The sequence below is a fragment of the Branchiostoma floridae genome, chromosome 17 (assembly GCF_000003815.2).
Source record: "Branchiostoma floridae strain S238N-H82 chromosome 17, Bfl_VNyyK, whole genome shotgun sequence".
NCBI lineage: Eukaryota > Metazoa > Chordata > Leptocardii > Amphioxiformes > Branchiostomatidae > Branchiostoma > Branchiostoma floridae.
In genome coordinates, this window is record NC_049995.1 from 15668594 (window position 1) to 15681886 (window position 13293).

Consider the following 13293-nt stretch of genomic DNA (forward strand, 5'->3'; position numbering starts at 1 on the left):
ACAAATACACACACACACTAACACACATACACACAAATACACACACACACACACAAATACACACACACAGATACACACACAAATACACACATGCACACACACAAACACACAAACATAGCTAAACTACGAGCAAGGCTTGACTGATTAAATCACGCTTATAGCGGCCCGCCAAACATTGCCAACCCCTCTGCAGGAAGGGGCCAGTTACAGCCCTGTCAATAAACAGACTAGGGTTTGGGGCGAGACAAAATGGACCAGATCTACATATAATTGCATATACCACAAGGTGAGATAAAGTCATGTATAGCAGGTATAACTAACCGCCCTTTGGCGTGACACGCCTGCTTCTGTATCTTTATTGCTCAGCCGGTATAACCGCCGTTGGGTTCAATACATCGGCTTAAGGTTTGGGGCAGGGGATTTAGTGATAATACCTTTTGCCAGCAGGTTTGCATAACAGGTTTAAGCACACTTCAGTTAACTGCACTGAATTCCAAAATCCCAAACCTGTCCAGCTAGCTGGATAACTTCGCATTATTGCACCAGCCGGATAATTGCACGAAATACTCTGGCAAACAGGCTTTGCAATTACTTTGAGGACACCCGATTTGAAGAGCTTGTGTGACATCAACTCACATATATCCACGTCAAAACAACATTGTTATAGAGGCCTTCTCAAAATTGTCTTGAACACCTGAATATCTGGAGTGTATACCTCAGGATTGCTGATGTTGCGTTGGTACATCTTTGAATCACTTCATTCATATTTTCTTTCTCATTTGGCAGTATTGAGGCGCACACACAACACTCACAGAGCAATACTTTTGTAAACACAATAATAGACACACACACACACAGCTGAAATACAGACGCACTGCACACATCTTATACAAACACACAGACGCACACACACACACACACACACACACATAAACCCACGCACACATTGGCTCTAAAAACAATACTTAGTTCCTCGCGATGACGGAAAAAGCTGAAAACAGCTACAGTCAAACCTGTATTAGGGGCCACCTCTACAGAGGGGCCACCTGTCCATAGTGGCCACTTTTTGTCGGTCCCTTGGGTATTTTATCTACAAGTTGCCACCTCTATACAGAGGCCACCTGTCTATAGTGGCCAAATTTGTCCGGTCCCTTGAGTGGCCGCTATAGACAGGTTTGACTGTACTAGAAGGCATTGCGGTTGGCCACACGACAAGCAGTTTCCGATGAATAGATAACAACAACTGAAAGCCTACTTAGACCCAAATAGCTTCTGCACTGGAAATACATCGATCACGTCATCCACTGCCACGTTCGTTCTCTATCTTACTCTGATGCTTGAGTAGGGATCGATTTGTTACTACAGTATATATGAATATACGTGGCATTGTATAGTAGCATCGTGTGGCGCAATCTGTAAGGTTTTTGACCCAGACCCCAGAGGTAACTGGTTCGAAACCGCGGATTTGTCCCGATGTTGTGCCCTTGGGAAAAGGGCTTTACACGACTTTTCCAACTTCACTCCGGTGAAAAATGAGTCCATAGCTTCGGCTAAGGACGTCCCTTGTATAGGAAGTTAAATAAAGACTGTGCCATATTAATGATCAACATAATGATCGTGGGCACTAAAGGAAGAAACAAGAAAGAAAGTTAAATGGTTTGCAGGCAACTCTAAGGGCAGTGAAGTCTAAGTCATTCACCCCGTTTGGCCAAACCCTGACATTTATCCGCAAGCAAAGAAGTATGATATAGACTAAGGAAATGCATACGTGTCGAAAAGCATGATAAACGAAGTACCAGGAATTGGACGTTTATGTTCATTTGCATGTTCCCTCTCGTCCCAAGTTCATCGCTTGCCCCATCCCCTATATGTACCAAATCCAGTGCTCGTCATCTGCATATAAAGATATAGTACGGGTCAAGCTCTGATAGAGTACTCTACATGTTGTGTTATTTGAAAAAAAATCCATTGCTACTAGATTATAGTGAACTAAATTCAACGCAAGTAGATCTTTGGATCCAGAGGGCAGAGGTTCTAACACCGCTCCGGCACGGTTAGGGTTGCGTCAACGATTAGATCGTCGTTCGGCTGGGGAAGTCAATCCCTAGGTCCTGTGTATGGATGGGGGACGTTTAAGAACCCAATACACTAATCACTGTATTGTAGTGTCGGCTTATTCATCAATTTCTTGTGGATATCATGCCTCCCTTCGTCACCCAAGTCTGTAATATATAAATGCACTCGTCTGGAAACACAGAATATGTCGATACTATAATGAAGAAAGGAAAAAGTTATTGACCATATGTAACAACAGAACAACATTACCCAAATCAAGCAGAGAAATATTCAATGTACTTCTATCATGTCCCGACTTCATATCTGTCCACCTAGGCCAATATATATATATATAATGCTATGCAAAAGAGAAGTAATGTTCTAACAATTTGAAATACACTATGCCGCCATATTTTCTGTTATGTTAGATTAGTATACTGTTGTAGATAGTTTGTAGTTGTTGATAATACATGTTACTTGCTATACATTGTACCAGTTGCCATCGTTGTGCAATAAACTTGACTTGACTTGTAATCTAGATAGAATAGAAGATAAACAGCATTTTTTTAGTAGACTGTGGATTATTACAAGAAAGAGAGAGCTAAACCTTATAGACTGATAGATCCTTTGTTTTCCTACTATAGACAAATCCATATTTCTAATAATTTAGAGGTTTTACACAGACCTATGATTGTAAAACGGGCCTGTTCCTACATTTTCACCATCACAAAGAAGCGAGAAGAACTCGAATTCACTCCTTGGAAGAGCATAATTCTGTGGTAGGATGACTTTGTATATGTGTCAGGTAACGTTATATGTAAACTGTTCTTTTGTTGTAACCTGTACGTATGCGAGTGGGTAGATATGTACAATAAAGGTATTAATTCATTCATTGAATGAAATATTGTTCAACTTCCCCCCTATTGTGTCATTTTACACACCTGCAACCCCCCTCCCCTTCCAGTGGCCTTCTAGGAAAGGCCCGACGAGCTTGGAGTAAAGTGTAAGGTGTACGTGCGAGTTGGCTACAATTCACCAAAGGGAGTCCAGAACAAGTCAAATCAAATTTAATTAACCTCCAAGCAGATCCTACGGTAGCATAAGATAGTATCAAAAGCTGACAGAGGAGTGAAGCCGGCTTAGGACTGTGTATTTTGCCAGAGGTACCCGCCTGGCTCCCTTTGGCCGGCTATACTCCTCTGCCAGCTTTGATACTATCTCCCTTATGTTCGCATTATTTCTAAAAGAGGTATCAGTTCCCCCTAGGGCTTTGCCATTTACTGCTCACTGCACTTAAAGTTGTTGACAAAAATTAGGCCTTGGCCCGGCAGAATGTTACGTGTGTTACGTGCCTCGTGTCAGGGATGCCCACTATAGGGCCGTTCCATTTTTATACCCAGGGGTATCGAATAATTACGTAAGAAATATCGATGAATTTATCAGTCAATATAGGTATCTATATGTTATAGAAAAGATGTTGGTGTCATAAAGGGAAGGTACAAAGTAGCTGATGTAATACATGGTTTCGATTGCGCTTTTACTGAAGTCCCTCCCGTGACGTCATAACAAATGAGTCATTCCAATATTGCACAACTATACTCAGTATTGGCTTGACGCCGGCCGGTATATTCATATTGGCACTCTCAAGTAGTCGCTGCATTCTATCACTCAAAGGCGGTATATCGTGAGAGCTTTTTTGCTGGGAGAGTTATTTACAGAATTTGACAAATTCATCCGTCAATATCTGGTACCATCGCTGTCGATTGTAGCTGAGTCCAACGTTAGAGAGAAACTACATTTTACCGGCGTCCGGTCTGCTTTTTTAGTGTCTACCACTACCAATTCGCGTAGCATATATGTGAGGCATTCCAATTTTTCTGAGGCGGTATTTTGGTGGACTGAGAAGCTTTGTTGGAGTCTCAGAGTTTTTGATTTCGAAATCTCTTGACTACCGTGAGGAAAACAAAAGGTTTAACATGTGCAGACACTGCACCAAGCGACCCAAGTTTCCGGAAGAGGTTGGTCAGAAGATGCAACAACAACAACAAGAGCACAGCTATGGACTGAGGGAAATACTGATGATCGGAAAATTCAGGAAACAACCTTACGAAGATCCGGGCACTCTTTCTGAAGAAAATGGCAAGAAGAAAGTGGAGGAAGAGGTCACCCAGCGTCCACCAACGCCTTCCAACGAAGTCGAGATCGTCACAAAAAGGTTGGTAACTTAAATGTTTTATTGCACCACCTGTATCTAATTATTTCCAAGCAGATGTTAGGGGGAAAGATCTGACACTTTCTGACTACCGAGCTTTTTCTGACAGTCTCGCTTCCCCCATTCTCTACCGCGCTTCGTAGGTTGCTGGAAAATGATAGGAATTGGTCAAAAGCTAAGTTATAATTTGCGGGTAAACCTTTACACCAATGACCATCCGAAGTCAAGCCCTCTGGTAAAATGTTCTCCCTATTTTGTCCAGTTTTTACCATTGTTTTTTAGTCTTACCAAAAGCCTGGTATAGACTATCGTTTTCCACAATTTCCGGCAAATTAATAGAATTGACATCCTACCTTCAACTCTAAATTACCGTAGTGTCTTATTTTAGCGTGACGTGTTTTTCTGCCTACCTTGAACGTGAGGTCATCGTAGGTCACACGTACTGGTGGCACAGTTTCAATACAAGAGTCAAGGTTAAAATATGTGGTAATTTGAGAATGTTGTTGTCAGACACTCGTATATTATTCTTCCGAATGAAATTCACCAATGGATGCTCTGAATGTCGTAGCGGGCTAAAATCTCAAACGCAAATTGGAGAGAAAGATTGATTTTTAGATTGCCTTTAGCGTGGGTGTGATCACACGTTGAAGATGACACTAACGCCGATACCGAATTTTCGAATCGTTCGATTTCTAATGTTGTTCTATTTGTACTTTAGTACAATGTAGATTATAACGGTGCATGCAAAATTGATATATCTATGAACACTGTATATTATATGCACTGTTTTGATCCAAAGCCTTGTTTCGTAGGTAAAATGTGTTCGCTAGAGAGTACTATAGGTACGGATTGTGCTAGTACTAACTGTAGAACGCTATCTCTAATCCTACACATGGCATTTTTGTGACTTAGTGCAAAATGCACTGGCAACGTTTGATGGTGCAAATTGCACTGGTATAGTGCAAATACAATGCAATGGTGCAAAATGCACTGACATGACACAAAGTGCACTCTGACTAAGGAATAGAACAAAATCCACGTGGGGAGTTTACGCAAGGACCTTGGTTTAGTATTACGATGTTACACCATGTCGCAATCGGCTTTACACCGTGTTGCGATCTAATAAAAGGAAATTGCAACATTGTTCGAACGGGGTCAACGATCTACCGGCCGACTGTGTGACTCGCGTATCTCACAAATGTTGATGATTTCAACATAATACAAAAACATTGAATTGATGATAGCGATTCAATATGAAGATGAAAATACAACTTTGCCCCAAGTATGCTGTCATCGGAGGAATGCTGTTCGTGGAAAGAAGGTAATATCAATAATAGTTTTAGGCATCTAATTAATATATTCTAACGTTAATTGTCGCTGATATAGTATCTATAGTGTTGTAAAATGTGAGATACGTTCCCTTAGTTTACGTTATAATGTTGCGTTTAAATCTTGATATTTATGTTTGTCTAGTAAGTAATTGTCATAATCCTAAACATTATCCATTATATTTGTCCTTTGGTTCGTTCAATTGGGAATATACAGAATGCATCGTTTGGTAAACTCACAATTCAACTGTTTGAAATGTTCAGAGTCGTGAAATACAACGTAAAGTGCATGCGATGCCAATGTTAATTGTCATCTCTGTCACGGCTTGGTCTTGGACGCCGTAAGAAGTAATCATTAGTATGGTTTGCACTGCTATCGTTAGTCCATCGTAACCTAGCAGCGACAAATGTAAAGCGAAGCAGTCACCCTTGATATTTGTAAAGGCACAATGGGTATTTAATTCGCAGATTGTGCAATTTTGTTCATCAAGGCCGTATAGAATATCTTCGTTGAATATTTCACACATCTTGTGTGTGTTTTTATAAGAGTTTGGACGTATTTATTGCTTTTTGCCTTTCTATCACTTCAGGTGGCGAAGGTCCATACTCTTATGGGCGTCTTGTATGTTTGTTTATGTATTTTTCAATTGTTTTAAAGTTCCAAACTTTCCCCAATCGCAGAACCTAGTATTTAGAATGCGTAGAATGGAGAAACGTTCACTCTTTGGTTACCTGCTCAAGACTGCTCTCTTTATTGTCTCTTTATCAATCTTTATTACCATTTTGTCGATGTCTGACGAAAGGTAATGGATGCTGCCTGAAACGTCTGACCATTTCGAAAATCATATCCAGTTGCTTGAGTAACTGCTATTTGGAGTATCGTATTACATGGATGTCTAACCTTCACGGACGTATTTGCAGGTGTGACTTTCTGTCCTCTACGTCTATGACATATTGCATCATTTTGCTGTGCTGTCATCACTTGACCTATGCATTTAGGCATGTTGGTATTATGTCTTTTGACTTGTTACTTACAAAGATTATTCTGCTTTTAAGTAATCTAAGCGCGTGGAAGTAAGAGTAGATCATTAGGTCTTTGTGTGTCTTTTGTTGGGCCTATTCACGGTAGGGTAGTTTGTGCTTACGATTGGTAAATTTAGTTTAAAGGCATTTAACCCCTGTAGTTTTTGCCTACGGGTGTTTTGAGACCCAGCGACATTCTTTCTGAAATTGACCGTAAAATAGTGCTAAACACCCCTTCAAGGTTTAGAAGCATTTGCTTCTTTGCTTGTCCAACACGTGTAGCCGGTGTATTGGATGGTGTGTTCACTTTGTTTGATCGTCTTTGTCTTAGGGTGAGTGAGTGAGTGAGTGAGTGAGTGAGTGAGTGAGTGAGTGAGTGAGTGAGTGAGTGAGTGAGTGAGTGAGTGAGTGAGTGAGCGAGCGAGTCGAGTGAGTTAGTGTGTGTGCTTGAGTGAGTGAGCGAGTGAGTGAGCGAGTGAGTGAGTGGAGGGAGTGATTGAGACAGTGAGTGAATGAATGAGTGAGTGAGCGAGCGAGTGGGTGAGTGAGCGAGCGAGCGAGTGCGTGCGTGCGTGAGCGACCGAGCGAGCAAGTTGAGTGAGTGAGTGCGTGCGTGCGTGCGTGAGCGAGCGAGCGAGCAAGTTGAGTGAGTGCGTGCGTGAGTGAGTGCATGAGAGAGTGAGTACATGTGTGAGAGTGGACATATGTGAGTGAGTGACCGAGTGGGTGGGTGAGGCAGTGTTTGGGGGTACAAAAATCCCACATCTGTCATAGTCTGTACCTAATTGCTATTGGACAAATATAGGACCAAAATAGATCGTAACTACGTAGTCCCAGCTCAGGTGACTGGTTTTCCCAAGACTATTGGACAAACCCCGAGGTCCAGTCGAACAGTGGGAGTGGGCGGGGCAAACCATCGCCCACAGACTGTGTTTGTTCTCCGTAAGGTCATCTGCCACCTGCCGAAGATAAATTAAACACACCAAGGCTATGCTCGCAAGCAGATTTCTCGGTTGCCATGATAGTATCCATTGGGCTGGCCTTGGATATTAATCTCCAAGCAGAGGTTCGGCTCTGGCTGTTTTTGACGCGTTTAGGCATTTTTATTAATCTCCAAGCAGATCCTACGGTGCCATAAGATAGTATCAAAGCTGGCCAGGGAGTATAGCCGGCTAAGGGAGTCTATACATTACGCACCGCGGATCTGGTTGGAGATAATTTTTTTATCAGGTTTTCTATTTTGTGCTATTTCTTTACTTATGCCTTGCACTACAAGTTCCAGTCGGACATTTATAAAACAGCACCCAGTAGAAAGTCCGATAAAACGCCTAAAAATGCATTTAAAAAACAGCCAAAGCCGGACTTATGTTTGTAGAATACTGGATACTGTTTCGGCCTTCATTGTTTGGATTTTCTAACTTTCTACTCATGTTATCGATGTTCCTATTTATTGATTCAGTCATTGTTGTTTGGAAATACTGTAAGAGCACCTTTAGAATGCAAATCAAGTTAGGGATGATGTAATGGAATATATAAACCATCACTGCTTTCCCGCGAAGCCAGAGCGTTGCGCCGAAGGCCGGTTACATCCAGAAAATACTGGATAGACTGGATTTGAATCTACTCTCGCTTTGGGAGACTTTTTTTAACCAAAAATGGGAATGACAGATCGCTCATGCTTCAGTTTCAAATAAGATCGAAATTCAGAGCTCTTAGAAGTAAGAAATCTTTATTGACACAGCAAAAGCAAAGCGATTTTCGTAAGGTTTACAACTACTTACAGTACATATAAACAGACATATCTATACATATGAATAAGTAACGATAGTTCACCTTTATACGTGGGGTGACCTTTATCCGTTGTTTTTAAAAACAGCGCATCTAGGAGTATTAAGTCTGCGGACAGTGGTTTCAAATTTGCAATATTTTCAAAATGTTCCGATTTGAAACCACCGTCTGTCGACTTCATATCTCTAAATACGTTTTTTCTTACAAACAACGAATATAGGTTACCCTCGGATAAAGGTGAACCAGCGTTAAACATATTGAGTCTAGCGTGTCATTTTTTTTATCATTGGTTCTAAGGTATAAACATTCTTGGGTGTATTTGCCTTTAGAAATGAACTCCGTTTGATTGTCAAGCGAAAATAACAACGGTCGTGAGAAGACAAGCCGAGAGAGAGAGAGAGAGGAGGGTTTCCAAGAAGAAATAAAATACGATTGACTGATCGTTGATATTAGCAATTAAAAAGAGCCCGACAATTGTAGGACGAGATGCACAGATGGTTTTCGCGCCATTTCGCGCGGGGTTGTGGCATACGTGCGACTTTGCTACAATCGCGGCTCTTCTTGGAAAGCGAGGGGAGATGTAGCAATTTTAACTGCCGTCTGCTTCCGCACGCTAGATGTCGCTCTTAATTTTACCCTGATGCCCGCTATATACTAGTACTGTATCTATTACTATTTCTGTATCATGTAAAATCTAGGAGCTTTCTTTCTTCACAATATCGAGGCTTTTTGTGGCGCAAACAACATGAATCTGAGAACTTAAAAAACAACATCAAAACAAAACAGATCACAAGCCAAAAGCGCAAACGAATAGTGACAGTTCAAAATTAGAGGCTAACGTTACAAATGTAATGGCACCGATGGTTGATAGTTGTATGTATGAAGGCAATGATAGAATCACTATCGTAATCTCCAACCAGATTCTACAATGACATAAGATAGTACCAAACTGGCCAAGGAGTGTAGTCAGCCAAAAGGTGTCCATTTGCCTTGTAGCGAAACACACTCCTAGGCCGGCTTCACTCCTCTGTCAGCTTTTGATACTATCTTATCCTACCGAAGGATCTGCTTGGAGATTATCACTATCGATCAACGCAATATTCAAACATGTGCTATAATAAAGATCTGAACCGCTAAGGGGCGATTTGATGTATCATCCTGTTAAGATCAGATAAGATAGGTTTTATCGATTTTCTTGGAGATGGATCATGGAACGCTGCTGTTTCGAACGAACACAAACAAAAGAGCGAAGTCAGCAATGTCTCAAAACATATTGTGCATACGTGCAACTTTATGCGATTCTGGCTGGCTGGCGAATTGTTTTTATTTATCTATCTATCAACAATCTGTCACGTAAACGCAAGTGTCAACAATAACTAGATACCGTTTTAATCTTTGACAAGCATTGCCTCAGTTGCAATGTGTTGTTGTCTTGTAGTAGTAACATAGAATTCACAACAGTTTCTGTAATATGTTTGGTCAACGTTGCATACGATATCTTTTCCGCGATCCGCCACAGCATTTATTGTTTATTTCTGGATATATAGATCTAGATGTGTATGATTGTTTTCATTGTTACAAATATATGATTGTTACCATGTGACCTGTACTTACTTATTTATTAGGATTCTCCATATACAACGACAATACTTAGCCCAGTGGGTCAAAAATGTGCAATAAACATAAAGATCTCCATTCATCATTGTTTATTAAGATTTTCAGACTCCTACTAGGTAGTCCGATTCAGTTTTGGCAAACTGATTTCCATCGGGGCCCAGGTACACATACGAAGAAATCAAAACATATCACATTATTCGGAAACTCAACCTTATAACGTTATACGCGAACAACAAATTCACAGTAGAATTTTACCGCAATGCGTTCTGTCCAAGGCGAGTAGCTATAGAGTCCAAGGCCTTTGTTCTTTTGTCAATGGGCGTGATATATGTTCATGATTGACAGGTGTAAATAAACGACAAGACGTAGCCGTGTTTCTTGGAGACGATTGTAAACAATGGACGATGGGTTGCCAAGATGTTACTGTATCTGAAGTTTGTTTAACCAAGTAGCTAGACCAAGTTATTTTAAGTGAAACTAACAATTTTGTAGGACCTTTTTCTCGATGGGAATTGAAAATGTTGGTACTCTTCAAAACATCATTTTCCATCCATCTATTTATCTACGTTATAGATCTACTGTATAAGTATAACATAACGTTAATACATCTCTCGACTTGGAAACCATTGAGTCTCGGTCTTATGTTGTCGTCAGTCGATTCTCTACAAAAAGATCACCTGTCCAAGATGACCACTTTTCATTGCTCCCTACCTGGTCGTCTTGAGCAGGTTTGGCTAACAATGCCACATGTAGTCGAGAATATATGACACCCTTTGGTGCTGTTGGCGAAAGAAATAGCACAACGTCCAGCAATAGCAGATTTTTGTCACCGTCTGCCCAACTAAATAGACGACCAGGCCACGTTTGTTGCCTCTGAGGCCCTAAATCCTTATTCTAAGCCGCCCCTCTGGGTAGAAATGTGGAAACGTTCCAACAAAACATCCCGAAAAGATTGACGACCGAAGAACCCAAAAGATCAACATGACCCTGGTCTAATTACATTCCCTCACTGACCAATCACAGTCGAGAACGGTGCAGCCAATCGATGCCAAGGGATGGGCCGCTTCGACCAATCAGAGGCCGAGTATCCTAACTTATCACAGATGTCATGTGACGTTGTTTTTCTTGAAAACGCCGGTGGCAAAAACAAATCTTTATTGTGGTTTTGGATAACGCAAAAGTAAAACAATTTCCCTCCCTCTATGATGCAATAGATGCGATGAAATTTCGGAAGGACAGTGTGTTGGGGTAAGTCTGATTTTTAGTTCTTTCAATTGAAATAAGAATCAAAAGATAAAATATCAGAAAAAGATTCGGAGGTTGGAGTCTAACATAGCGTTAGTAGTATTTCTTTGCGGCATATCAACTGTTACAAGTTCATTTTAATTCATAACTTAATAGTAATTATGATTTTAAAGGATCATTTACAAGTGTGTATTCCATGTTTATCTTCTTAGAATTGATATGCGAATTAGTGGCTTGTTTGGCAAGATAATAAAAGTGACGTGAACCAAGTTATCGCTCGTTTTACCGGTGCGGTGGGCACACACGCCCCCAGTACCAAAACAAACCGGTACGAAAACACCGGCTTTTGCAAGACTACGGAAGGCACGTTTCTTCCTCCCCCCGTACCTCCTTGGATCATTTTCTTATCTTTTCAAGACACAATTGTCCGGATACACGATTTCTGACGGGAGTTGAAGAGCTGACTGTCCGCTGCGAAGGAATTTGAGGTGAATTTTGTGCCGTTTTGTGCCAACTTTGACCGGAGTATTGTAGCAAAATAATTTTCGAGACGAAAACATGCCGGTGCCCGTCTGTGATTGACCGGTATCTCCTTGGACAACATCTTGTGGCAAGAATTGTCAAATTTCTTGACAGATTCTCCGCAAATTTCCACGTTTTTGAGCCACATTTCTTGACAAGACATTGTGGAGTTCAACACAACCTCGTCACCCAAGCATGCTTGTCGGCAAGCGGCTCGCGAAGAGGTCCATCATCGGGAGCAGAGTGTGCGTGCCCGGCAAGGATGGCTACCTTCACCCGGGGGTGATTCGAGCTACCAAGTCGGGCTCCCCACCCCCTGAAGCAGCCACCACCACCCCTGGGGAAGCCATCGCCTACTCTGTCGCCCTAGACACGGGAGAAGTCGTCGAGTTAACCGAAGAGAAGCTGATAGGGTGCGGGTTCCGCGGCATGTGCGGGCTAAAGCTTGAACCGGGACAGCGGGTGTTCCTCACCCACCACGGGCGGGAGGTATCCGGCTCTGTCACCGAGCATAAGCCCGAGAATCTCACGGTGATGGTGCAGCTATGTGACCGGGACCAGGCCACCGGCAAGCCGGTAGTTGTCCAGCGGAGGCTCGAGGATTTGCGGTTGCTGGAGAGTCGAAAGTCGGCCCGCCTCGTGGACCACCAGGACCGGGACTTCGCCAAACTGGCCGACCCTGCGCCGCAAGACTCTCGCAAGCGGGGAGTCTCACATAGCATCGATGTCCCCAAGAAAGACAGGTATTTGAAAATCTCAACCCTTTTAAAACGTATTTTGAAGACTTTTCCCAGATTTAAAGCACGTATTTTTAGTCGTAAATCAAGTCCGCTTCTTCGTAAACAACTCGAGTTACAAAGCGTGAAAAAAGCCGGTTGCCCAACGCCGGCACCCATGCCGCATGGGGCCCACATGTGTCCCGCCAAAAAGTCCGGATATCTTCTATATATTTCAATAAAAACAACGCTACCAGCTGATATAATATTTGTCATACTACTGGAATATTTCTAATGTTATATTTGGTGCAATATTTGGTAACATTTTGCCGGTAGCCGGTTGGATTTGGAAAACGCCCCCGACCTAAAAACCGGCTCCGGCCGACAAAAACACGCTTCTAGTGTTACAATGCGTGCCTTCCGGCCGTCTTTGTTCTTATTTGTCAGCACGTTTTATCTATTTCTTCTCACTTCCAAGCCTCAAAAACTCATCCTAAACTAGAATTATACCTTACTTTGTAATGTAGAATCTTTTAAAAACAACATTTTTGTTCTTTTCAATGTTTGCGGTGTATTGTGGAGTATTTTTCTTCCCCGAGACACAGAAAAAGTCCCTGACTCAAAATTATGGAAGTCCCCTTCCTCTGTGCGCAATTGTTTATCTATCGTTATGCCCAAAGGGACTTTTGAAAGTGTGCCGTCGAGCTGTTGTAACAAAGAAAATTTGGCCACAGCCCAAGCTCCTTTTAAAGATTTTTAAATGAAAAATTAGGGTTGTAATTCTCCA

At 41.9% G+C, this 13293-nt stretch overlaps 1 protein-coding gene across 1 annotated transcript in view; it reads left to right on the forward strand.

Moving 5' to 3' along the window:
• The first annotated feature begins 11522 nt into the window (after nt 1–11522).
• Nucleotides 11523–13293, forward strand: part of LOC118404157 (zinc finger protein 395-like) — a 50669-nt gene continuing 48898 nt past the window's right edge. The window contains exon 1 of the mRNA XM_035803180.1: nt 11523–12533. Within this exon, the coding sequence (XP_035659073.1) occupies nt 11986–12533 (548 nt within the window). The 5' untranslated portion in view covers nt 11523–11985. The remainder of the gene's footprint in view (nt 12534–13293) is intronic.